Source organism: Manis javanica, chromosome 4 (assembly GCF_040802235.1).
Source record: "Manis javanica isolate MJ-LG chromosome 4, MJ_LKY, whole genome shotgun sequence".
Taxonomy (NCBI): domain Eukaryota; kingdom Metazoa; phylum Chordata; class Mammalia; order Pholidota; family Manidae; genus Manis; species Manis javanica.
The window spans coordinates 155,960,521-155,987,040 of record NC_133159.1 but is presented as its reverse complement, the minus strand read 5'-3'; the positions used below and the strand labels follow the sequence as shown (position 1 = coordinate 155,987,040).

The window sequence follows — 26,520 nt, the reverse complement described above, 5'->3', positions numbered from 1 at the left end:
CCAGGCCGACTCTGCCCCCATCCATGGTCACTGCAGCCTGAATGAAACTGGAGTCAGGGGAACAGTAATGACCACCAGGAATGGGGATGAGAGTGTGGACTTACCCAGGGGGAAAGGCTAATCCTTGCCCCCAGTATGGTTTAGAAAGGGGCCTGCCCTCCCCTTCCCATTGTCTCCTCCTGTTTTAAGCTGGGGAAGAGGCAGGGGGTGCTTTCTGTGAGCTTTTATTTTTCATGGAATGGCAGCATTTACACACACTCTGGGGCCTTGTGGGAGCTGGTTCTTGTGGGACCAAGGACATTTCTTTTGGGCTATCTAGCCAGCCTCTGGCCTCTTAAAGATACAGCCAAAGGTTCCCTGCAGGAGGTCATATCGTCCACCCCTGTGCTCTCACATAAGCCAGTCCAGCGAAGGAGTTCTCTCTCACTTGGAACATCTGTTGGGTTAGAAGTCATTCTCCATATCTGAGTCCTTCCTGCTGCAGGGAAAGCCAGTGCCTTCCTGTGACCTCCTCCTGTAACCTCAATGTTGGGAGATCCTCACAAGGCCCATTTTTGGCACTCACACCTTCAGGGGTCCCAGAAACTCCATCTAGCTTCCACAGGGTGTGGGAAGCTAGAAAGGGTGCTTTGGGAAGGACAGGTGTAGGGTGATGGGACTAACAGTCACAGACGAGGGGAAGGGGCTTCCCCCTCCCCACCCTGGCTGCTTCAGGGATCTGCTGAGCCTGGGTACCCTCACAGCACCATAATCAAGTAGTACAGCTAGCCAGGAGAGGCTGCTAGAGATGGGACCTGAATGGGGCCGCACCCGTGGGGATGCCAGCAGTAGGACTGGGATGCAAAGGAGTTGGGAGACTGGACTGAGTCACTCTGAGGTCTGCTCAGGACCATGGCCACCCCCTGTGCACTGTCACACCCAGCTACACATGGTTACTGGGACCAGGGTCATCTTTTTTCTGGGCAGCTGGGCCCTCAGTGCAAGCCACCAGCCCATCTGGAGGGGATTAGGGCTGGAGCCAACAAAGTCAGCTGGTTCCTTTCTGGCTGGAGGCTGCTCAGCCTTGCCATGAAATCTGAGGACTGGGCAAGCTGAGCCTGGTCTTAGGGGTCAGCTAGGTGGGAAGGTAGAGTGTGGTAAAGCACAGGTGGTCTTTTTGGCAGCCCTAGCCCTGGCTTTGGAAAGGTCTAGGCAGTGTGCAAAGCTCTCTTGAATTTTTCATCCTATTGACCCTCATGAATGAGGTGGCAACCTCATACAGATAGGGATTCAAGACCCAGAGATGGTAAGAGTGGCCTGAGACTTCTGAACATATTTGGTTCTTTCTGGAGCCTCTAGGATACAGTAAAAACCACTAAGGCTTCCTCTTCCCCTAGGAGGTGCAGGCATAGCTGTGAAGGAGGATGCACTTGGTGTCTTCTGCCCCTCCATCCAGTCTTCCTTCTACTCTGTAGTCTCCTCTTTCCCTGGGACCAGGCACACACCTGACAACAGGATTCTGAAAATGGGTTCAGAGAAAGGAGAGAAGGCCTTAAAGGGTTAGTTCTCTTGCACTTTCTAGAGAGGACAAGGCTTAACATAAATCTGCTCAAATGTGGGATTTTAAGTCTGTAGCTCCTCTTCCCCTTTACAGTGCCTCTTGGATATGTTCCGTTCCCTGCCATCAGGACTGTCCTGGCAGAGCCAAGGGCTAGGGCTTAGAGACACAGCCTTGCAATTTGGGCAGTCGCTTAAGTAATTTCATCTGAACCTCAGTTTCCTTATCTAAAAAATGGGATGGGACAACCACCACCTAACTCTCTAGGCTGTGAGGTGACTAAATGGGACGATGTATCATTGCTGAGCAGAGAGCATCACAGATGGGAAGATTATCTCAGTTCCTGAGGGAGCCAGCCAGGCTGTGAGGGAGGCATGAAGGGAAGGTTGCTGGAGCAAGCTGGATGAGAGCTCAGAAGAGGTCTTAGACAACACTTTGGCCTGACTTCTTTGTTGGGCAACTGAGGCCCAGAGAAAGGAATTTCTTGTTCCCTTCGTTTCCCCTCCCTGCCTGGAATTAGTCATTCATCTAACAGATTCATTAAGCACCTACTATGTGCCAAACACTGCCCTAGGCCCTGGTGAGCAAAATGGACAAAGCCCCTGCTCTCAGGGAACATAGAACCTAGAGAAGGAGACAATTATTTCATTATTAACACACTAACATATAACCCCAGCCTGGGTGAGGTGCTGTGAGGTTCTAGGCTCTTGTCTGGCTCAGCGCCTTGGACTTAGTGGGCAGTGTGATACTTGCTGAAGACCCCTGTGAGGAGATGATGTCCCAGCTGAGGCTTGGAGGGTGAGAGTTAAAGATGGTTTCGGTTTCCTTTGCCTTGTCTGTGCATCCTGCGTCTCCACTCCTCTCCCCTACTCAGGCTAAGAGTGAGCATCTCTGACTAGAGTTCCAAGTCCCTTGGTGGCCCCACACAGGGATCACCATGTCTTCGCTGGCAGGTCACCCCATGCCCAGAGTCCAAGGAACTAAATGTGGGTCTCAATTTGTCCCAATGGTGAATGTGTCAGCCCCTTCCCCTTGCTGAGTATATTCTAGAACAGAGTTCAGCTCAGAGAAGGGGGTTGGCCTGGATGATGGTTGAAGGTGTGGAGCCTGCTGACCACCAGGAAACCTGACCATTGTGGTGGGCAAGCCTCTCTGGCCTCATTTTCCACTCTGCAAAGAGTGATGATTAGAATCACTACCTCCAGGTACCAGCCCTGGGGACTCCTAACCCTTCCAGGGAGGGCAGGCAGACCAGGCAGACTGTGGACCTGCGGGAGGGAAGAAGGTGTCAGACACGTGGAGTGAACCATAAATAGGCTTCTATCCCAGAAGACTGCCGCGAGTTCAAGATTCTGGCGCAGCACACGCAGAATGAGAGCAGATTCCCACCAGGAGGGAAAGGCACTTAAGGGATCTGCTCATTAGCATGAAATGCAAATGAGCCCGGCCTCATTTGCACAAGTTGGTGCGCGGATTCGGTGAAAGGGCAACCTGGGAGGCGACAGCGCAGCAGCCCTCTCTCCTCCCCAGCTCGCTTCCCGAAACCCGCTCGGGAGGGAGCTGAGACACCCACCCCACGCGGCTGGAGGTGCGCGGGCGCTGCGTGGGTGGCGCAGTCTTGGGACAGCGAAAAACGCCAGGGAGTAGGGAGGTCACCTGTCCATCCCTCTGCCTCTCCGCAATGGCGTAAGCTCCCCGAAGTCTCCGGAGAGGGTACTGACTGACTTGCTGGGTTCCGCGTGTCTACCTCCCCCAGGGGGTGGGGAAGTGCTTCCCAACTTCTAATCCTCGATGCCCTCCCCTCATGCACCTCACCCTCGCGTCCAGCTCTTCCGCGGCGCTCGTCCCCCAGGTACCCACAGCCTTTGGGGTGGCGTCGGCGGTGAAAGGAAGCTGGAGCTGATTGTGCCCCTGCACTCGGGAAAGCGAGGCGGGGCAGGGGCCCAGCACGGTACGTGCATGTGCGCGCTGGGGAGCCGCAGACCCTCCAGGACCCACTCCTGATAGGGAGGAAGTGTGCGGGGAGAGCAACCCTCCGAAGCGCCTGTCCTGCGGACAGCATTCCTGTAGCCATGTCAGAATTCGAGGAGAAACTGAGGCACGGACGGGGGGCGTTGGTGAGACTTTGCAGGTTGAGTTGGCAAAGCCCAGTTCGGTGCTTTCAACCCCTCGCACCCATTCGAGGCTCCGACGGGTCCCTTCCAAAGAGCTTCTCTCTACTCCGCAAGTGCTCCTGGGAATCTGGGCTTCTGGGTCCGATGTGACTTGCCTGGGGCCATATGTTCAAGCGCGAATCCCCCGCATGGGATGCACACGCTCCGAGAGATCCCTAAGGGCAGAGGGGACGAAGCTCAAGGGTATCAACGTGAAGTCGGGATAATGGGTTAGGTAGGAGGTCAGGGTCAAAGTCGTATTAGTGGACCTAGCAGAATAACCAACTCGCCCAAGAGGTTGGTGGAAGCCACGCCCAGACCTTGCCTGCCCCCGCCTTCACTTGGCCCGGCCTGTTTCCCCAAGACCGGCCCCCTCCAGCCTGAAGCCCTATCCCCGGGACATGTTGTTCCGCTCCTCCCCTTCCTGAGTCCCACTTCCAGGCTCAATTCCAGGGTGGCCGATTAACCAGGTGAAGACACAGGATTTCGCTTTGGGACCCCACACCCCCGGCATCCTTCTCCAGACCCGCCCAGAGCTGAGCCCCGCCCTCCAGCTGTGGTCCCATTCAGAGGTCTTGGACAAAGGACGCCCGGGTCCGCGGCGCCATCCTAGGACCCCTCGCCGAATACTCATTCCCCCGAGCCCGCTCCAGGGGAGTCCCACAGACCCCAGAAGCCAATAGGAAAGTGGGTTCGGCCTGGGTAGCCGTCTAACTGGCTCAGGCCTTCGGAAGCCTACCCACGGGCAATGGGAGGGGAGAGGGGCGGTCCTGGGCTTCGGGGTGGGAACCGGATTCCAGATGTGGTTCTCTCACCCAGCGCCCCCTCCCTCACTGCCACGGCAGCCGGCCAATGGGCGCGCGACTTGGGGCCGGCGGCGTGCGGCGATTGGCTGTGAGGATGGCTGGGGAGAGGCGGGGCCGAGGCTTGAAGTTGGAGTGAGGGATCCAGCTGTGGTGTGCGCCGGGCTCCTCGCCGCCGCTTTCGCTCGCTCGCTCCGCGTCTCGGCCGGAGGAGGAGGCAGTGGCGCCGGCGACAGTACGGCAGCGGCAGCCACCGCGGCGGCTGCGGCGGCGGCATCTCCGCCTCCACCTCCGCCCGGGACTGCCCCCCACCGTCTCCCCGCCCCTCCCAGACCGTGAGCCCGTCGAGGGGCGGAGGAAGGAGCCGCCCCCCACCCTCTTGAAACCCACCCCCAAAGACATCCCTCCTCCCCTCCCCCCGCCGCCGCTGGCGCTGAGCCGGGACGATGCTGACCCCTTAGATTCTGCTCTAGCTGCGCTGCGGGAAGAGGGGGCGCCCCTCCCCGGCCCCCCCTCCGGCCCCCTTCTTTCTGCCTCTTTCGGGGCTGGAATTCGAAGGTAGCGCCGAATCTGGCGACCGGAGCCTGGGCGCGAAGAGAAGAAGCCGGAACAAAGTGAGGGGGAGTCGGCCGGCTGGCCCGGGGGGGGGCCCCAGGGACCCTGGGGAAGCGGGACTCGCGTCGGGCGGGGTTTCCCTGCGACCCGGCGCCCCGCGGGCAGCATGCCCCTGCGGGCAGGGAGATCTGGACTGATCTGGCCCTTCCGGGGGCTCAGCCTGCGCCCTAGAGCCCCCCAGATGCGCCCCTGCCGGGGGCCCCCGGTTGCGTGAGGACATCTCCTCTGAGGGGCGCCGCTTGCCCCTCTCGAGACCGCCCGGGGCCCCGGCTGGCCAGAGGATGGACGAGGAGGAGGATGGAGCGGGCACCGAGGAGTCAGGACAGCCCCGGAGCTTCCTGCAGCTCAACGACCTGTCCGGGGCCGGCGGCCGGCCGGGGCCGGGGTCAGCGGAAAAGGATCCAGGCAGCACGGACTCCGAAGCGGAGGGGCTGCCGTACCCGGCTCTGGCCCCGGTGGTTTTCTTCTACTTGAGCCAGGACAGCCGCCCGCGGAGCTGGTGTCTCCGCACCGTCTGTAACCCATATCCTCCTGGGCACCACGGCCAGGCTGGGGGGTCCGCAGGGGGGCGGGCCGCGCCGCTGGAGGGAACCAAAAGCCAGGTGAGTCGGAGAAGTGAGCCTGGAAGATGGGCAGATGAGAAGGGGGCTGCTAAGGAAAACAGGGAGCTTTAGAGTGGGAGAGAAGATGAGAGCAGGTTTCGCCGATAACCCCCAGGCGAGCCCCACCTCAGCACACACACCTCAGTCCTCCTTGGGGGGTTGGGATCCAGGCCAGGAAAAGAGAGGACGGCCGGCTGGTTTGTAGCTGGATGCTCTCCAGATGTGGGCAGTGGAGGGTCGTCATCCTCCAGATGTTGGTAGCTTCGGGAGCCTGGGAGCTCTACTCCGCCCGCCGCCTGTAAGCTAGCTGGGTTTGGTTTCCGAGTTTGGGGGGTGGGGTGGGGAGGAAGCTGCGGGGACGGGGGAGGGGGGCAGTAATCTCCTGGGTTTCCCTCCTGCCCCCACTCTGAAGTTTGAGGTGGATTAGAGGGCCAGATCCAACCCCACCCCCACAGCCTGGTCCTTAAGGGTGAGGTTTTACTGATCCAGAGGGAGATGTTGGGGGGCGGGGACCAGGTCCTAACCCCCAACCCCCACCCCGCGGGTTGGAGGCACAACAAGGAGATTCCGCCGCCAGCTGATGTCAGGGGCGCAGAATGGGAACAGGATGTGGTGGAAGGGAAGCTGTCTGCCCCCAAAGCAGAGTAGAGACCCTTTCAGATGGAGCCAAATGCTCAGAGTGTCTCCCTTCTCCCCAGTTCTTGTTTCAGTGCTGGATGCTTAAGGTTGGGTTGGGAGTTTTATATTAGATTTTTTTCTTGTGGAGGGAAAGCCTGTGGTGAATGCTTTGGCAAGCGGGGGATGGGTTTCGTGGGGCCGAGTTACCCATCCCGTTTCACAAATAAAAAGTGCTCCCGTTCATCGCTAAGCAGGTATGGGAGATCTCAGCCTTCCAAGAAAGTACTGGGGGGACAGTGAAACTGAGCCGGTTGCTAAGGAATACTCGGGTCCCGGCACCAGTGTCTACTAGGATGGGTTTGTGTAATGCAAGCCCTACATTGAAGATAGATTTAGCACTGCCCCCCTATCCTCTGCCCAGTCTGGAGTGGAATAGGAGACCCCAGCCCCCTCATCTCCACGGCCTCTCCCCCCCAGCCCATAGCACAAAGGTCTGCTTGACTAATGCCAGGCTCCAGGCTCCCGGGTGGGTCCCGCCACTGCCGGAAGGAAGCGGGAGGGGGGGCGGGGGTGCCGCCACCCCAGGTCTTGACAGCTTCTTCTAACTCCTTCCTCGCAGCTCAGAGGCTTTTTGGACCCAGGGTGGGAGACCTCAGGTCTCTCTTGTAACCCCTGAGAGCCCAACCTGGACTCTGCTTTGGTTGGGGAAGGGAGCAGGGAGCTTGGTGTCGCCCTCACTCTCTGCAGCTCTGCTGCCTCTAGTGCGCAAAGCAGGGATGTGAGCTTGGGTCCCCCCCAATCCCCATCCTTTACACCCAGTGGGTCTTTAGGAAGCTCTCCCCATTCCCTGCCCCTCTTTCTCTCTGAGCTGCAGAAAGAGAAATTGGAGCCTCAGAGGTCTGTGGACATGGGTAAGCACATCTTGGGCTCTGACTCCCCCTCAAAACCCAGGCCCCTTTCTCCATGGTAGAGATGGAGATGGGGAATAAATATCTCTGAGAAGGATGGGCTGTGGGCATCTCTCCTTTCCACTTCAACCACGCAGCCTCTCCATGAATGGAAGAAGCACCAGCCCATCCCTTCAGGGGACCAGGGGAGGGGTAGAGATATCTCCTTTCCCTCCAAAAACACCAGATCTCTCGGTCAGCATGTCCCCACTTGCCCTATCTCCGGGTGCTAGTGGATGGTCTGGGGACAGATTCCTTCCTCGAAGGGCTCTGGGATAGAGCAAGTGGCAAGGGCTGGAATGCGGGAAGAGAGGCGGGAGCCCATTGGCTGTCTTGAGGGTGGGGAAGCAGGCTTACCTCTGAGGTGGTAGGAGTCTGAGATGTGGGGCGTTGGCGTCACTAGGTCTGGACAAGCTTCTAAGCCTGGGTTGGCTGAGAATGGGTTGGGAATAATTTCTCGCCAAGGGGATGCCTAAACTGTGCCCCTACCACTCCCATCACACCCAAGTGTCAAAGGAAACCTGTATTTTCACTGCCAGAGGGGCTTTGAACTGACTCTTGGGCCTGTCTTTTCCTTTTCGTCTATCTGTGAAGCCCCCCTGGGCTCCACAAGGTTCCTTTCTGCATCTCTGAGCCCAAGGGACATAAGAACACCTCCCCCAACTAGCAGAAGCAAGTTAGACTTTTCTCAGCCCCCTCCTCACTTAGCCTCTTGAAGAAACCAGGTTTCCTAGAGAGGAGATCTAGACCCAGGTAGGGAGTGGGGTGTGTGTGAGTGTATGTGTGCTGGGGTGGGGGAGAAAGGGAAGACAGCCAAAGGACGAAGGGCTCAGAAGCGCCTGTTTTGATGTCGGGGAGACCAGAGGTACTCACAGCCCATTCAGAGTCAGTTGGAAAGGCCCCCCTCCTTGCAGGTTACAGGGGGGGGTGTTGGACTGCCAGTACGTGTTTCTTCAAGTGTGAGGGAGTGTGTTTCCCCTCCCGGGAAGGAGATCCTGAGCATTCCCTCTCCGGCTGTTGTGTCACATCTGGAAGTTTGTGTAGGAGTTTCTCCAAGCTCAGAGCCCAGCACAGCTTTTTTTCATTTGGAAATCACAGGCTGGCATTTGGGATGCTGAGAGGGGGGAGTGGGAGGGGGCCAGAGCGGGAGAGGGGAGCCTGCCAGGAGTCGGGGGAGAAGAAGGGGGAGGCCTGAACGGCAGGAGCCCTAATGGCTTCCAGAAGTGAGTGTGAGTGTGACTGCGTCACTGTGTGTGTCTGAGTGTGTGCATCTGGAGGGAGGGGACGCCAAGAATTTCTGGAGGTTTCCTTGCCACTGTCCCAGTGCCCCAAGTTTGCCTGTTTCTCTTACCTAGGGAGAAATCTCCATTTTGGTTCACAGAAGAAATGGGAGGGGGTGCCCTTCCTGCCACCAGGTCCCTCCTCTTATTTTCAAACCCAAGGCTCTCCAGAGGGGCTCCTGGGGAGAAGGGCTGGGGGAATTGAATAGGACTGGGGGCCAGAGGAGCACCTTATGGTACTCTTTCTGTCCAGGCCCACCTCCTTCTGGGTTACACACCCACTGTGCTCCACCAAACTGTTGGGGGACTCCCTGTCACCCATAGTGCCAGCTGGAGCCATTCCTGGGATTACCCCCAACACACAGCCCCCCACCCCTCTCCAGATCCCACCCCAGCTCTCACCCCACCCTGCCTGCCTCAGCCAGGATGGCGACAGACACAACTGCTCACACACACAGACATGCGTGCTCACACACACACACACACACACACACACACACACACACACACAGTCACAGACATTTGAATCAGATTTCTGGCCTTTTCCCCTCCCAAAGATTCCAGCGGCCGGCTCTCTGTGTCTCTGGGTCTCACGTCTCTGTGTCTGGGTGGGGCTGGCTGCCTTTCTTCAGGCTTCAGTTTTCAGTTCAGCTGGAAACCTCTCTCTCCACATACCCACACCCTGGAGCGGGCGGCTGGGGGACACTGGGAAACAGGCTTGTCCAAGTAGGGGCTTGGCTGGGGGAATCCCCCTTTCGACCTACACTGCATGAGCCATGCTGCTGAGCCTCCATGTCCCACCCCACTCCAGGGAATGTCAAATATCATAGGCACCCGCCTCTCCATGGGGTGGGTGAGACAAGGATCCCACCTTTCCAAGCCATACTAGGAGGCCAGGATTCCTGGGTCCAGGCCCGTTTCCTCAGGCTCCTCAGCCTCAGATTTCAGGACCTGGGCAGTTGGAGGGCCTGCTTCCCTTCTCAGTCCTGCCCCTGGAGGTGCTCCAGCCCTCCTGCCTTTCCCTTACAGCTGCCAGGCCAGGCAAGGGCTCTGGAGAATGCCCCATGGAGAGGACTCAGTTGTGCAGATAACGTGCTCTATTTCTCTCCTGGAGGAGCAAGAGGAGGAAGATGGAAGTGGGGTTCCTCACCCTGCCATTTCCTTTTTCTCTGCTTGTGATGGTGGGTTGTGGGGAGAAGAAAGATCCTCCCCTCTCCTATCCACCTCCCCCTTTGGGATCCACTCCAGCCCGGACAGTCACCATGGCAACAGTAGACATGTGACTGCACAGGTCTCTCACAGTCACTATGGCAACCAGTGTCCCCCGTTCCCTTGGTTGCCATGGGGATTTGTCACATGGTTCCCTCAACCTGGTAACCTGTGGGTCTTCCACTTTCTCCTTCCTGCATGAAGACAAGACAGCAGTCAGGGTAAGGGGAGTTCATGTGTGAGGGGGTCCCTTTCATTACCATGGCAACAAATCCATACCACCTGGTGACACATCCTCCTGTTGTTATGGTAACAAAGGAACATCATACAGTGACATTAGGCCATGTTCCCAAGAAAATGGCCCTACCCTGAGAAGGGTGAGACACCCCCACCCCCATTAATATTTCTCAATTTAGATTCTCCCAGATTTTCTTGTGCCTTGGTGTCTTCCCTGTCCATTTATGTTTACCTGAAGGGAAAGGAGAGAGGTAGAGAGTGGCTGGATGTACCTAGAAGTAGGCTGAATTGCCAAGGGGGCCTTGAGAAGGGGATTATTCTGTGGTTAAAAGCTAGAGGTGGGGACATTTGGAGGCAGTCTCTGGCTATAAGGGCCCCAGTGTGAGCATATGTAAGGTGGGGACAGAAGGAGGGACAACTCCTCTACAGTGTCATGTCTACCCCTCCCCCCATAGTTAACATCAGCTCATCACTATCAAGGCAAATAAGGCAGGGAGACATGAATGGGGAGATACATGTGGCCTCTAGGCTGGGAGATTGATTGATTGATTGATTGATTCACTCATTCATTCATTCTTCCCATGTATTGATCATCTGTTACATGCCAGGCATTACTCTGAGCTTTGTAGGGGATATAAAGATAATTAGTGGCCGTGCTTCAGCAAGGCCTCTAGGCTGGGAGATTGATTGATTGATTGATTGATTCACTCATTCATTCATTCTTCCCATGTATTGATCATCTGTTACATGCCAGGCATTACTCTAAGCTTTCTTTGTAGGGGATATAAAGATAATTAGTGGCCGTGCTTCAGCAAGGGAGATGAGACAAATGCACAGATGACATGGTGGAGTCATTAGGGAGTCCAAACAGGTGTCCTGGTCCTGGGAGCCCCTCTTCCCAGGAGGACTATCTACCTCCCCCCATGTGGAGAGATCTGCTCACTTGGGTCCCTTTGCTGCTCAGAGAGGAGGAGGCTAGCTGGGGAAAGCAGACCAGTTCTTGAGGTAATTGTGTCCTCCCCTTTCCAGATGATGGCCCCAAGGGAGGTCTCTCTCTGTCCCCCTTTTTCTAGAGTGACCCCTGGCTGACCCCATCCCGGAGAGAGATCCATGGGGCTCTGGCTCCACTCAAGAATACAGCTCCATGGAAACAGAACACTTTATTTCCACCTTCCATCTACTTATCCCCAAACCTAGAACTTTTCTTGTTTCTTTGTTTGTTTGGTCTTTTCTTTGTAAGAAGGAGGAGGAAGTTGGGAAAATCGTAGTGCTTGGGAAGTTTGGGAGTGACTGATGATGTCATGGGCTCCCAGGGAAGGATGTGGTCCGAGGCCCAAGACAGAGATGGGGGATGACTGGGACCAGCTGGGAGGCAAGTCCTGGGTCCCTGGTCCCAAAGCCTTCTCACTCCAGAAGTGGGGTTACCACGGAAAGATTCCATCTTCTCTGGGCCTCTCCACCCCACTGTGTCTGGCTTGATGGGTCATGCTGTGGCCTGCCACGATACCCTTTCCTTGCCTTCCTCAGTCCCCCACTCTCTGCTTGTTTCTAGTCTCTTTGCCTTCCCCACCCCTCTCATATTTTACTTGAGAAAAATAGGATGTTTCAGTGATCTGTGTCTCGTGCCCAGAACCTTCTAAAGTTTAGAGGCCACTTTGTACATTCTACTGTTGATGGGCTGGAAGTGAGGCCCTTAATAAAGTCCACTATGGAGAAAGGCCTGGGATTTAGAAAGATGTCTCTCTCCCCTTTGCTGCAGAACAGAGTCTGTTCTCATTGGTCTGGGCTTGGGCTTTGCTGGGAGGCCCAATAAAGTGTGAAGGCAGCACGGACTTTGTGTGCAGGGTGTTGTCTATTCTGCATGAGCTGGGCCTTATGCCCACCACAGGGCCTGGTGAGTAGTGGGCCCCTGTTATTTGAATGTGTGAATGTGTCTAGAGGCCATCTGATGACTTTGAGAGGCCGGGGGGCTAGTGGTGGACAAAGCAGCCCTGGGCTCCTGTGCTGTGGTGAAGGAGCACTACAGCTGTGGACCCTGTCACCTGCCTCTGCTCTTCTCTCTGGTGCCAGGACAGTCATGACAGCGCCTTTCTGGCATGCCTGAGCAGCTATGGGCACAGCTATCCAAGATGAGGAGCTTGGAAACCTTGATCCCATCCTTGTCCTGTGAAGGACGTCCTTGAAGGCTTGTCCTGTGGCCTTCAGCACATGACTTTGGCTCTCTGGGCCTCAGGGTCCTTGGGTTCTGGGAAAGAAAATGATCTAGCCTGGATACTTCATGGGGCTGTTGTAAGCATCAAGTGTGGCATGGTGTGAAAGTGCTTGGTAAACTGTAAGGCAGGCATAATCCGACTTTAGGTTTGTGTCACACATTCACATACATTATCTCATTTGCTTCTCACATCTTGCCAGTGAGGTAGGGAGAGTAAGATTCAGATTCAGCAGCAAACTCTTGGTGTCTGGGATTTCTGCAAGCATGATTGATTTTATTCCCCAAATGGCTGGTGCAAATAGACAGGGTGTTTGTGGTTCCTCCTACTTGACAGATGGGGCAGCTGGGTCCAGAGAGGCGCCATGACCAAGGAGGGAAAGAGCCTGGGGGCCAGTCTGACATGTAGGCTGGGGCCCTCCCACCGCACCTGGGGTTGGGAGGTCAAGAAGCAGGAGTCACAGGGTGTGGCGTGGGGACCCCGGCTCAGCTCTGGCCCTGGCCAGCTGTTTCCTTGACCACCTGGATACCTGGTTTGAGCGCATCAGCATGCTGGTCATCCTTCTCAACTGCGTGACCCTGGGCATGTTCCGGCCATGCGAGGACATTGCCTGTGACTCACAGCGCTGCCGGATCCTGCAGGTGAGTGTGGGGGGGTTGGGAGGAGGGACTCAGCTCCTGACCTTAATAATCCAGACACCTTCTCTGCAAGACGCCCTGGCCCCAGTGGTGGGGGTGGGGCACGGGGAATGCTCCCGCACCCACTTCTCTGTTTCAGCAGTCTCTTGTTCTCACATCAGGCCTTTGACGACTTCATCTTTGCCTTCTTCGCCGTGGAGATGGTGGTGAAGATGGTGGCCTTGGGCATCTTCGGAAAAAAGTGTTACCTGGGGGATACTTGGAACCGGCTTGACTTTTTCATCGTCATTGCAGGGTGAGGACCTGGGCCTGGGGTGGGAGAGCAATGGATTGGACCGGTCCCTTCCCCAGGGCCTCAGTCCTAGGCCACAGCCCCTGGCCCTAGCCCACTCTAAGTGGCTGTTCTAAGCTTTCTCCCTGGCTGTCCCCTAAGGGTCCATGTCTGTCCTGCCTGTAGAGCTAGACCCTGTCCTGTGAATCCCACGGCCCCTCCATCCACACCCTCCTCTGTTTATTCTCTGACTTTGGCTGGGGGGTGGCCTTGCCCCCCAGACAGAGGGCCAGCTCTTCAGGGCCCCTGGATGGAGGAGGGGAGGAATTGGAGGTTGTGCTGCCCCACCACAGCAGGATTCCTCATTGACCTCTTTTGACCCCCACACGGCCTCAGACTCAAAGGGCCTCCATTTGGGCCCCTCCCTGCAGGATGCTGGAGTATTCGCTGGACCTGCAGAACGTCAGCTTCTCAGCTGTCAGGACAGTCCGTGTGCTGCGACCGCTCAGGGCCATTAACCGGGTGCCCAGTGAGTGACCCCTCGGCCCTCAGCCCATGAATGGAGTACCCCCAAAGGAAATATAGAAACCTCAGGCCCCACCCCTACCTCCTGATGACTCACAGGCCTCGTTAGGGCCTGGCACTCTGAGGCAGACCCCATCAGAGAAGGGCTCAGCGGGGAGCTAGTGTCACCTGACTGTGGCACTGTAAGTTACCTGGAAAGACCTTCCTCTTGATTTTTAGACTGATTTGGGGTCAGGGTCTCAGAAATGTCTCAGATGACCCTTTCCATTCAGCTAGACGACCTCTCCCTTGGGTGGGTTGGGGTGGGTGGGGATGGGGTGGAGAGGCCGACAGCCAGGACGAGTGGGTGCAAAGTGGTGGATTTGTCTAGCCAGAACAGTCTCTCACACAGTCTGGTTCTCACTGATGGGACCACTCTGGCCAAGCTGAGCATGACTTCTCTCAAGACAAGGCCACTCTATGCCTCCCCTCCTGCCTGTGTCCCCTTCCTCCTTACCACCCCCTTCCAACCCATTGCAGCAAATGACTGCCGGGACCATTATCTAAATTAAACCGCATTGGTTTCCCGAGCCAGGGAAGCTTTGGCAGCTTTAACTCCCCCTATATCCTACCCCCCCACTCCTTGCTCAGGCCCCCTTTGCAACTCCCCAACCTACACAAGCCACAGATGGTCTCCTCTGCAATCCCAAGAGTAGGGGGTGGGGCATGTTTCTGGGGTTCTGCACCCAATGTAGCAGTAGCCCCCCTTTCTGTGTGTGTGAGAGGGATTGAGAGAGAAAGAGAGAGAGATGTGGCTGCCTCTGGGTAGGCAGAACTGCTCAGTGTGTCCTCCAGGCACTGGGGTGTGTTGATGTGCACAGGAGCTCCAGGCAAGGGGCATGCCTTAGCCTCCTCTCCCACTCCAGGTGATGGCTGGCAAATTTATAGGCCTCTCTCTAACCACTGGTATAATCCCCTTAATGCAAATCCTGAGGAATTGATCTCAGCTGGAGCACAGAGGTGCTGAAGGGGGATGGGACAGGAGGAGGGGGAGAAGGACTCAGAGAAGCCTAGGCAGGAAGGAGCAGGGGCAGGGCTGCAGTCACCAAGAGGGCTAATTAGCTGCTGCTTAGAAGCTTCTTCCTTGGAGGGGCCAGGGGGCCAGCAGTGGCACTTTGGGGCTTAAAACCAGGTTTAGAGGTCTGTGTGCTTATCAAGGGCTGGGATGCCTCGGGGCTGGTTCAGACTGTGTTGGCTGGTTGGGTCCTAGACCTGAAGTGGGGAGGTGGGGACAGGATCTCTAACAGAGCTTGCGGGGCCAGGGTTGTGGTGGCTGTCCCCATGGATGGGGTTGTTAATTGATGATTACTTGAGAAGACAGCCTTGTGTCTCCTCAGGCCCTGATGTAGGGATCTACACCAGGCAGAGAGTAGACTCGGGATGAGAGGCTCAGAACCACAGTGAAGCACAGGGCATCTTGACCCCTGCTAAGGGGCTGGTTCTCAAAGTGAGATTCCTGCCTGCTAACATCCCTCCTGTAGTTCTGCTTTGGTTTCCCCAATGACTGAGGTGGTAATAACTTAGGAAGGTCAGGTGACTGATGAGAGAAGAGTAGGAGAGGATGTGTGTGTGTGGTGTGTGTGTGTGTGTGTGTGTGTGTGTGTGTGTGTGTTGGGAAGTGGATTCAGAAACAAGAAGCCTGGTCTAGGTTGTGGCACCTACATTTAGGAGCCCTGTGAGCCTGGACAAAGGGATGTCAGTGCTCTGGCCTCAATCCTCGTCTGTAAATTGGGGCTGGTATCTGTGCCATGAAGGTTTCAGGAGGGTTAGGTGGGCTATGTGTAGGAGAGCGCTTTGGAAACTGAGGTTATTCTGGTTCATCCTTGGTGGTGCTGTCTACGGATGAATATGGCGGGTTAAAGGGCTAGTAGATAGGGGTTAAGGGCTGTGAGGGCTTCTGTGGAGTCAGAGGTGTCTGTTGGTCTCCCCTCCAGCTTGAGCCAGGCTATCTTAGCCTCAGAGGCCCTGGTGGGCCCCCTCTGGGCATGCTGCCAGGCCAGTGGCAGCCAGCCTAGCCTGGCCAGCCTGGCGCCCCCAGCGTGGCTTCTGCCCCCACAGGCATGCGCATCCTCGTCACGCTACTGCTGGACACGCTGCCCATGTTGGGCAACGTCTTGCTGCTCTGCTTCTTCGTCTTCTTCATCTTTGGCATTGTCGGTGTCCAGCTGTGGGCAGGACTGCTTCGTAACCGATGCTTCCTGCCCGAGAATTTCAGCCTGTGAGTGGCGCATGGGGCTGGCAGGTGGGGGTGACCTTGTAGGCTGGGACCTCCATCAGTCCCTGTTGCTATTGACATATCTGTTCTCATATCAGTGACATGACTGGTTCACAAACTTGGCTCCACATTGGAGACACCTGAGTAGTTTAAAAAAGTAACTGAGGCCTGGGTCCCACCCCACAGGTTCTGATTTCATTGGTCTGGCATTGGGCTCAAGTGTAAGCATTTGTAAAAGCTCCTCAGTGAGCCTAACATGCTCATTGGAAAACCACTGCTGTAGGATGTAACCCTCCAACATCCCAAGTCTGGAGTGTCACTTGTGGTCCTCACACTCCTGGAGAACCCCCACCCCCACGCACACATCCCTGTTCCTGCCCTGCTCAGCCTGCATGCCTCTGGACCCTCACCCAGCTCTTCTTTCGTGGGGCCTCTCCCTGGAGGAAGCAGCTCCCAGACTCATCCCTGTCCCCACTGCAGCCCCCTGAGTGTGGACCTCGAGCGCTATTACCAGACGGAAAATGAGGACGAGAACCCCTTCATCTGCTCCCAGCCGCGGGAGAATGGCATGCGCTCGTGCAGGAGCGTGCCCACCCTGAGAGGCGAGGGGGGCGGCGGCCCGCCCTGCGGCCTGGACTACGAGGCCTATAACAGCTCCAGCAACACCACCTGTGTCAACTGGAACCAGTACTACACCAACTGCTCCGCGGGGGAGCACAACCCCTTCAAGGGCGCCATCAACTTTGACAACATCGGCTATGCCTGGATTGCCATCTTCCAGGTGGGGCAGCCTGGGCACCGAGAGCTTCCCCAGAACACAAGCACCAGGACACAGCCCAGCAGTCGATCTCAGGGTTGGGATGGGGTCAGGGCCTCTGGAGGGGACCACAGGAGGCTTTAGGGGGCCCAGAGTCAGCCTGCTCCTCTGCCACCTCCCCAGGTCATCACTCTGGAGGGCTGGGTCGACATCATGTACTTTGTGATGGATGCTCATTCCTTCTACAACTTCATCTACTTCATCCTCCTCATCATCGTGAGTGATTGATTCCTCAGGCCCCTGTGGGAATGGGGGATCATGGGGAAATGGGTAGGGGGATGTCCAGACAGGGGAGACTTGTTCAGTCTGAAGTTCCAGTTCTTAGGAAGAGTTTCATAGACAAAGGCAAGATGGCACCTGTCACAAACAGTCAGGAGGAAACTGAAGGTTAAGGCCTCTCTCTGTCTCTTACTATCGCTTATAACCTTGGGCAGGTCATTCCCCACAAAGCCTCCAGCCCCTCTTTCTTCATCAGTAAAATGGGTGGTTTTCAACCCAGGGTGGTACTGCCTCTCCCAGGGGGCATTTAGAAATGGCAAAGGGTGGTCCTGTTTTTTATGAGGACTGGGGAGCACTGTTGGCATTTTGTTGGTGGTGCGGGGGAGGGAGATGGTAAACATCCTGAAACAATAGTCCTACAAAGCATTGTTCTCCATTCTGTACAGAACATCATTTGGTGTTGAGAAACACTGCATGTTCTCTTATTCCTTCTGGCTTGGAAGTTCCAAGACTTCATGAGGGCAGAAGACAGAGGCAAAAGTAGCAATGTTTAATTGCTTTAATCACTACCACTCATACTTAATAATTTAATTGTTACTACTTATCACTAATATTTTTTGAGCACTTACTATGTGCCAGTCCCTGCTCTAAGGACTTTTTATGTGCTGCTGCATTTAATTCTCACCACGATCCTGTTATCATCTCCATTTTACAGATGAGGAAACCAAACTTTCCTCATTTGTCTGACCCATCATGAGCTTTGCCATGCTGTGGACTCATCTTGCTGGATGGGGTGTCACTGCTGACATGTGCCGTGACATCTGCTGCCTGTGTTACCCCTGCTGTCCTCTGAGGTGGGGTGTGCAGGGTGTGTGGCCCCATGTCCTAAACAAGAACTCTGAGCTTCAGAGGCCTGGTCACCAGGCTGTGTATGTAGCTGGGGATGATAATTCAGGCTATTGACTCCAAATTCAGATCTTGTCACCAAGTGGCCAATGACAGAGCCAGACAGAGATATTGAAAGAAGGAGATTAAGATCTACTCAGGAGTAGGACAAGTTCCAGAGAGAGGTGGGGCAGACTAAGACAGCTCTGGGTGAGTGAGAGACAGAGGGGAAACCCTGAGAAAGAATTAAGTCCTTGAGGCCACTCCCTCCTGTCCTGCAATCTCCACTGGTGTGGAAAGGTGGTCAGGCTTGGGGCCTGTTCCCATCCCCCACTGTCATCTGGCCAGCCCCTCTGGGAAGCGTGGTCTTCGCTCTGTGCTCCTCTCCCTGGGCTTGGGGGAGGGGGAAGGAAGCAGATAGGGAGGTAAGGGGCCTAGTTTCCACCCTCCCACACACCCCTTGAAAAATCTTTCCAAACAGCTCTCTGGAATCACACTAGTGAAGCAGCTAATTATCATAATTACTAGGACACAATTTAGAATTTTTAAAAAGTCTGCCTTGTCACCATAAATATTCATTTCCTTCATTCTGGGTTGTTGCAATGGCTGTGCCAAAGTCCTGGGGAAACTGAGGCATGGAGCTGGGGGGGCCAAGTCAGAGTGGCAGCTTGGCTAATCTGCATGGTTAGCGGCTCAGCCCATCACCTGGCTTGGGAGGGGAGAGGCATGGGAACAGGAGATACCAGCAAGGCCAGTGGTCACAAGCATCCTGAGGCCCTGTGGTTAAGGTCTCACCCACAGCTGCACAGCTAGACTGGGAGTAGAAGCAAGAGCCTGTGAACAATGTTTTTGACAAAAGTGCAAAATCTCAATCCAATGCGAAAACCCCATCTCTCCAAGATTGCATTCACTTCCACAGCCTTCTCTACTTCTAATGGGAATTGGGAAGGGGTGCTCAGAATCCCTGCATATAGGTGTGTTGAGGGGCAGGGAGTTTGGGAGCTATCCTTACAGGATAGCATCATGATCAATAGCAGTGCCCTGGAATTCCACGGAGCTTGAAGTCAGCCCTGCTGGGCACTCACTGAAGGATCTCAGGCAAATTCCTCCACCTCTGTGAGCGTCAGTTTCCCCACCTGTCAGATGGAGATTATCGAAGTTTCACCTCTTGAGACTGTCATGAGATTAAGTGAGATCATACTTGGATAGTTATTGAATACAGCACCGGGCACATAGAAAGTGCTCAGTACGCGGCAGCGGACCCTCTGATGCCCTTTTCTTCAGGACGTCTCCTCTTCCTGTCCCCACCCCAACAGGTGGGCTCCTTCTTCATGATCAACCTGTGCCTGGTGGTGATTGCCACGCAGTTTTCAGAGACCAAGCAGCGGGAAAGCCAGCTGATGCGGGAGCAGCGCGTGCGGTTCCTGTCCAACGCCAGCACCCTGGCCAGCTTCTCTGAGCCGGGCAGCTGCTACGAGGAGCTGCTCAAGTACCTGGTGTACATCCTCCGTAAGGCAACCCGTAGGCTGGCCCAGATCTCCCGGGCAGCGGGCGTGCGGGCCGGGCTGCTGAGTTCAGCACCCCACGGGGACCAAGAGCCCCAGTCCAGTGGCAGCTGCTCTCGCTCCCACCGCCGTCCGTCTGTCCACCACCTAGTACATCACCACCACCACCATCACCACCACTACCACCTGGGCAACGGGACGCTGCGGGCCCCCAGGGCCAGCCTGCGGATCCAGGACAGGGATGCCAATGGGTCCCGCCAGCTCATGCTGCCACCACCCTCAACACCGGCCCTCTCCAGGGGTCCCCCGGGGGGCACAGAGTCTGTGCACAGCTTCTACCATGCCGACTGCCACTTGGAGCCAGTCTGCTGCCAGGCACCCCCTCCCAGGTCGCCATCTGAGACATCGGCCAGGACTGTGGGCAGCGGGAAGGTGTACCCCACTGTACACACTAGTCCTCCACCAGACATGCTGAAGGAGAAGGCACTGGTGGAGGTGGCCCCCACCTCTGAACCTCCCACCCTCACCAGCCTCAACATCCCGCCCGGGCCCTACAGCTCCATGCACAAGCTGCTAGAGACACAGAGTACAGGTGAGAGCTCAGGGTGGGGCATGCTTGCTCCCCTCACCCAGGGACTGGGTGGGGTCCCAGAGAGGACTGGAGGTCTGGAGTCAGAAGGGCAGGGCTCGGATTACCATTTTGCCACTTGCCGTCCTAGGGACCTTCAACCAGTCACATCGTTTCTTTGAGCCCTCATTTTCTCATGTGTTAAAATGGGAAGCTTAGTTCTTACACTATGATAGCAGTAACTGTCATGTGATGGGCACCTGTTATGTGCTGTGTTCTATTCTATTTGCAATTCTATCTGAATTTGTTGACCAACCATGATGTGCCTGTCACAGCGGGGCAGGTAAAATCCCATGGGGTCTTTTTAGCAGGTTAGGTGAAAAGCTTTCTTACAATCCCCATTTTTCTGATGAGAAAAAGGCTTGGAGTGGTTGCATGACTTGCCTATGGTTGTGCTTTTGGTAAAGGGTGGACTTAGGGTCATCTGAGGCCCATGCTCTTTACTTGCTAAAGGCCCAGTGTGTGATGGTGGCCAGCATCATGCCCCACACTAAGGGGACTCTTGTAAACATGGGTTTCATTCTCTCCCCCTGGGGAGATGGGAAGCCTAGTGCAGGAAGCCCTCAGGGGGCTGCTGGTCTGATGGGTGGAACACCCATAGTCATGGGGAGTTAGATGCTTGCTGCCTATGGTGCCCCCAAGGCAGATAAGGGTGGTAGGCCTCCTCTGCAGACAGACTCACTGTAGTTGGAGCCCAGGGCCTATATTTCAGGAAGGATGTGGCACATGGGAGAAGTGGAATATTTGTGGGATGTTATGTGGGCGTGTGGGTGGGACAGGAAGGTGCCATCACAGAACGCTGTGTGAAGGCTTCTCATGCCAACTCTTCCACTACCCTGCCACGGGACGCAAGCCAGGCACATACACACATGCAGGTTCAGTTCACTGCTCTGTAAAATACAGGCTGGGACCACTGTTGTCAGTAGGTGCTTCCTGGAGTCCTCCCGTGTGCAGCTGGAAGGGGAAATGTTGCTTGGTGTCTTCCAGGGGCCAGGCCCTGAGCCAGGTGCCTTCATATACAGGCTTTCCCAGGGTGGTCTCTGAGGTGACTCTCAGCTGTCATATTCTCTGATTAAAGCTGGATTTAAAATGGACATTGGGGTCTTGGGATAGGCCACAGTGTGCGTGTGCATGCACAGTCTGGTGTGTGTGTAATGTGTATGAGTGCATGAAGGCCTCCAGTATGTGCGTGCACGTTTGATGTTCATGTGCATATATGTGCGCATGTGTCTGATTCTGATGTGTGTAGATGTATGTCTGCATACACAGGGGTGATGCTTCTGTCTGTTGTATATGCATGTTCTGTGTGCACATGCCTGGCATATGTGCATTGTGTGGTGTGCATGTGTCTATGCATACTTGTGTTTGATTGTATGTGTATGTATGATTTGCAAGTAGTGTGTGTAGACACATAGTACTTGAGTATGTACGAGGGTGTCTCTAGTACACATGCTTATGTGTCTGGTGTGTATACATACATGAGAGCATCTGTCTTATCCCTTAGAAAATGCTACTCAGAGCAATGATGATACAGGACTGGCTTCCCTGGGAAGGAGAGATGGTCTAGGCTCCTTGCTGAAGGCTTCTAGAACATAGGAGCTTTCCAGGACCTCAGAGGACATCAAGGCCACTTGCCTGAGCCCCAGGATGTCCAGCAGTGACTGTCAGTGGGATGCTGTTGGCCTTTGGAGGCATTCTGTTGCTCAAGACTGCTCATGCTGCAGGGCATTTAGTGCCCCTGGCCCATTAAGTGCCTAGCACCCCCATCACTGAAAGAACCCCAAACTCTCCACTCATAAATATACTCTGAGGGAAGGATCACTCCAAGTAAGAAACCCTGGGGCCTCTAACCTCTACCTCCTGTCCTAGGTACCTGCCAAAGCTCTTGCAAGATCTCTAGCCCTTGCTTGAAGGCTGATAGTGGAGCCTGTGGCCCAGACAGCTGCCCCTACTGTGCCCGGGCAGGGGCAGGGGAGGTGGAGCTCACCAGCCACGAGATGCCTGACTCAGACAGTGAGGCGGTTTATGAGTTCACGCAGGACGTCCAGCACGGCGACCTCCGGGACCCCCACAGCCGACATCAACAGAGCCCAGGGCTGGACGTGGAGCCCAACTCTGTGCTGGCCTTCTGGAGGCTGATCTGCGACACCTTCCGGAAAATTGTGGACAGCAAATACTTTGGCCGGGGAATCATGATTGCCATCCTGGTCAACACCCTCAGCATGGGCATCGAATACCACGAGCAGGTAGGGTTGTGGGCACGGGCATGGTCCCTGGACTGGGAGCCCCTGCCTTCTTCCCTCCCAACCCTGTGTTCAGTTTTCTCCCCATGTTGCTGGCCTGTGTGGTGGGAAGAGGGACAGGAGGGAGATGCATCAATGGTGGGGACTCTGTGGAGGGTGAAAAACAGTAAATGCATGCAGTCTCTGCGTATGGAGGTTGTGCAGGGCAGGGACAGTATCTGAGTTGGGCCTGTTCTCTCTGGGAAGGACCCCTAGAGGAGGCAGGCTTTGAAGAGTGTGTGTAAAGGACGAGCATCAGCTGTGCGCAAGGCCTCTTTGGAGGGACAAATCCCTGGAAGACATTTGGGTGTTTGTAGAAAATGTCGGGGGAGGGTTGAGGGGATTCTCCCAGCCCTGGGCTGGGCCCCCTGGCGTTCACCTGACTTAGTAATTAGGGGTGTGATTGACTGCAGGCAGGTAGGGCTGAGGGGTGGAGAGTTGGCGGCTGTACCTGGCTGGAGCGAGGCCAAGGCCTGTGGGTCAGGAGGGAGGCTGTCCACTCCCGGCCTCCATTCTGGGCGTCTTGCTGAGAGCTGGCAGCACTAGTGGAGGAGAGCTTCCAGCGTGGTGAGGGGACTTGAAGCCATCCTTGCTGAGGAATCGTTCTAAGAACCGGGATGTTTAGTCAGGAGAAGAGGAAGCTTAGCAGGGACGGTTGAGCTGTCTTCAAATATTTGAAGGGCTGTCATGTGGAAGAGGGAGCAGGCTTGTTTTGTGGGGCCAATGGCTGCAAGCAATGGAATCTGGGCTGAGGGGGAGGACGCTGTTCTCACTCTCAGTGCTGTGCAAGGACAGAAAGGGTGGCCTGGGGGACTCTACTGACCCTCCCCCCACCCCCTCACCAACGCACACACTCACTGGGGGTGGGAGCGGGCAGGGCAGCGCAGAGCATCACAACTAGGCTTGGCTTCCTCCCCAGCAGGGTTCCTTCAGAAAGGCAGCCCTTTCCCCCACCCCCTTTGTTCCAGGTCACCCCTGGCTGATTGTTGGGAAGCAGGGAGGCGGTAGCAGGCGCTATGGTCCACAGGCCCTTCTGTGCTCATCTCTTTTGGGTGTTTTCACCTCCTTGAGGTGCCGGGAGGGACCAGACCCACCAGAGCCTGACCTTTCCCCGTATGGACCTGAGGCTGTGCTTTCCCAGCCCCCTAATTGAGGGTGGAGGCATGTAAGGGCTGGATGTGTGGAGCCAGCTTGGGTGAAGGAGTGGGTGACCACCAGCTGGGCTCCTGGCTCAGCTTGGCCAGGTGGTGCCCATAGGGGAGTGGAGGAAGCCTGGGTCAAGCCTGGAGAACACAGGACTAAGCCGGGGTGGGAGCCGACCTGGGACGTTCACTTTCAGGAGACTCAGAAGCCCCCTCCTCCACACCCTGCTGACCTCTGTACCCAATTGTCGTGGTCACTCAGCTCCTACCCCGACTGCCCTATCTGCCCAGGTGCACCCAGGCCCAGACCCTCCCCCATCACCATCACACCCTGTTGGCACCCCTTCCTCCCACCTTCACAGCCCTCCACCCAGCCCACTCTGCCTGGTTCCCTCTGTGAGGTGAGGTGCGGGAGGGGGCAGGACACTGGCTGCAATGCCAGCGGGTGAGGAGGATGTCACTGCACTAGGCGTGTTGTGTCTGGGCACGCGGGGCGTGGGTGTGCTTGCACACAGGGCTGCTCAGCCAGCCTCCCGGGGACAAGCCCTTTGCTCTGCCGGGCTGGTGGGAACAGCATTTTCTGCTGCAGGACCCAGGTGGTGGCAGCCCCTCACCTCCCATTATCCCAGCTCCCTGATCCTGAACCTCAACACCCTGTCCCTCACCCCAGTTCTGCTCTGGTCAGATGTGCCTCCCCCAGGCAGTGGTGCACCCAGCCGGATGATGCTGGTGTAGGCTTTGACTACACTGGGAAGAAGCTGAGTCACAGAAACCAAGGCAGATGAAGCCGCAGCAAAGGGCTTTCAGTTAGATGTCAAGGACACCCCTTTGGAAAGAAAGTAAAGCAATCAGCCAGGGTTGCTGCAGCACCTCCTTGCCCAAGTTCCTGAGGAAAGCAGGGAATGCCCCCTCAAGCCCTCAGCGGCACGGAGTCCCCACTCAAGAGGTGGTACAGCTCCAGGGAGGAGTTTATCCCAATACCTGGTTGCTGAGGGCCACATAAGGGTGAGTGGGAGTTCCCAGCAGGCCAGGTAGATGACTGACTGCTGCCCAGCAGGCTCAGGGCTCAGGGCTGGTAAGAAGTCCCAGAAGCAGCCATGGTCTTGTGCTCGCAGGCACTGCAGCGTGAACGTCCCACCATCTGGGCCCTGGAGCCTAAGCAGGCTGAGTGGGGGCAGGGCAGGGAGCAAGGAGATGCGGGGGCCGAGAGACAGGGACACAGACAGGGAGGTGGAGACACGGAGGGACTCAGAGATATAGATGGAAACAGCTCAGAGGAGACAGAGAGAGAAAGGGAGAGACTGGGCCCAGAGGGCAAGGTGGAGCCCTGGGGGGAGAGAGGCAGGCATCAGGATGGGAAGACAGACGCAGAGACAAGGGGAACTGAGATCTAGCAGGGGAGATGGAGTTTCAGAGAAGGAGACAGACGAACAGAGGCACAGAGACGTAGGGGTGACTGAGTCACGGACCGAGACCCAGAGGGAGCCAAAACCAGGAAGTGAGACCCAGGTGCAGACGAGGACAGACAGGGCAGGCACGGGGAGACCGAGGCTCATACGGGCCCCGTGGGATGAGAGCAAGGGGAGCCAGCTGAGGAAGGGCTGCGGGAGCCAGCCGGGGGAGCATCAGCAGCCAGAGGCCAGGCGCCCGGGCTCCTGGTCCCCCTGCAGTGTCCCTACTGAGGCAATTGTGTTCATCGATCCTGGTATTGATCAGATTTGGGAGACAATAGAGAAGGGGCCACTGGTACTTTCCTGCTGGTTGCTGCTGCCCTTCCCAGCCTGTCCTCTCCACCGTCACCTCCCTTACCAGTCACCAGTTTCCTGCTGGGGACAGTGACACCCTTCTTCCCTACCCCACCCACCCCCTGACTGAGGAAGCACCCATCTCATCATACTCCACCCTACCCGAGGTAGGCCCCATGCTGGCCACACTGCCCTGCTGCCCTGTCCGCACTCTGTAGCCCACCTCTGGCAGGACTGACAGGCTTGCCCAGAGGGACTGATACGGAGGACGAGGACACAGGACACCGAGGGGGGAGCAAGACCATGAGTTGAGGTTGGCTGCCTGACCTGATGGAGGGTGCATGTGTGTGTGCTCTGTCCACTAGGGGGCAGCACACAGAGCCAGGAACTTGGGAATTAATCCAGCCTTCCATCCTTTCCACACATCAGAGTTGGGACCTGAGCAAGGGCATGCTGATAAATGTTTAACAACCAGTCCTTTAAAAAAAAAAGGAAAAATGTCCTGATTTGTGTTGTAACATCACCAATTACCATAGTGTAAATGCTCCTGTCACGGCCAATCTTAAGCTACCAACGTGACGTCACTGAGCATGGAATTGGGAAGAGACGGGCACAGGACAGTTCTGGCTCACCACTGGGCCTAAGGCTCAGGGTGCTTCCTCTCAACGAGGTCGCCAACACGTAAACAGTCTCACTGCTTACTTGATGCAGCAAGTGCTCAGAAAGGGATGCTCAGAGGAGTAACCCAGACTGAGGAAAGGATTCAGGGAGTGCTCCATGGAGGATCTGACCTGGGAGCTGAGTTTGAAGGAATAGGGCATAGCTGGTGAAGGGTGTATGGGAGGCCCAGAGACACTTTGGACCCCACATTTGAGAGTGTTATAAGGAGTTCAGAATGAGTGGGGCACTGGGCAGGGACTGGGATGGGCGAGTAACAGAGATGAGTTTGGAAAAAGCTCAGGGCCAGGTCCTGAGAGGCACAGGAAGGAGTTTGGATTTTATCCTGATAGGTTTCCAACAAAGATTCTAAGCAAGTCAATGACAAAAGTTGATTGGTGTTCTATCAAAAGTCCTCGGGAAGCCATGTGGAGAGTAGAAAGGAGGGAGGGGAGTCCGGAGGGAGAGAGGCCAGTGAGGGAGCTACTGCACGAGTCCTGGCAGCTCATATGTCTCTGTTTCTGGAGGTGGAGGGAAGAGGGCTGGGAAGAGGTGGCAGATGGCTCAATCTGCAGGACTCAATACCAGGTGGATATTGGGCGGGGGGGAGGCATCAAGGATAATACCCAGGTTTCTGCTAGGCTTGGGAGCTCAGAAGAGAGGCTGCGCCTGGCACCTGTGCAGATCTGCGCCAGGTCTGCACTGGGACAGGGCTGTTCCAGGAGGAAGGGAAGGCCAAGG

At 56.1% G+C, this 26,520-nt stretch overlaps 1 protein-coding gene and 1 long non-coding RNA gene across 30 annotated transcripts in view; one reads left to right on the top strand and one right to left on the bottom strand.

The window, feature by feature from the left end:
• Positions 1–208: 208 nt before the first annotated feature.
• LOC118968499 (uncharacterized) lies at positions 209–2,999 on the bottom strand. The gene is made up of 2 exons (XR_012130699.1): positions 2,737–2,999; positions 209–1,498 (listed from the first exon to the last, which is right to left on the bottom strand). It is a non-coding gene; the product is annotated as an uncharacterized lncRNA (long non-coding RNA).
• A 1,935-nt stretch (positions 3,000–4,934) lies between these two features.
• CACNA1G (calcium voltage-gated channel subunit alpha1 G) overlaps positions 4,935–26,520 on the top strand; it is a 61,680-nt gene continuing 40,094 nt past the window's right edge. For 7 of the 29 annotated variants that reach the window (XM_017669503.3, XM_017669501.3, XM_073235446.1 and 4 more), the window contains exons 1-9: positions 4,941–5,631; positions 12,741–12,852; positions 13,011–13,144; positions 13,552–13,649; positions 15,743–15,902; positions 16,380–16,680; positions 16,840–16,932; positions 19,137–19,917; positions 21,823–22,199. In XM_017669503.3, coding sequence (XP_017524992.3) covers positions 5,390–5,631; positions 12,741–12,852; positions 13,011–13,144; positions 13,552–13,649; positions 15,743–15,902; positions 16,380–16,680; positions 16,840–16,932; positions 19,137–19,917; positions 21,823–22,199 — 2,298 coding nt within the window. In that variant the 5' untranslated portion in view covers positions 4,941–5,389. Of the gene's footprint in view, positions 5,632–12,740; positions 12,853–13,010; positions 13,145–13,516; positions 13,650–15,742; positions 15,903–16,379; positions 16,681–16,839; positions 16,933–19,136; positions 19,918–21,822; positions 22,200–26,520 lie in introns of those variants that run through there. The other 22 variants (XM_017669524.3, XM_017669506.3, XM_017669509.3 and 19 more) reach the window with 11 other exon arrangements.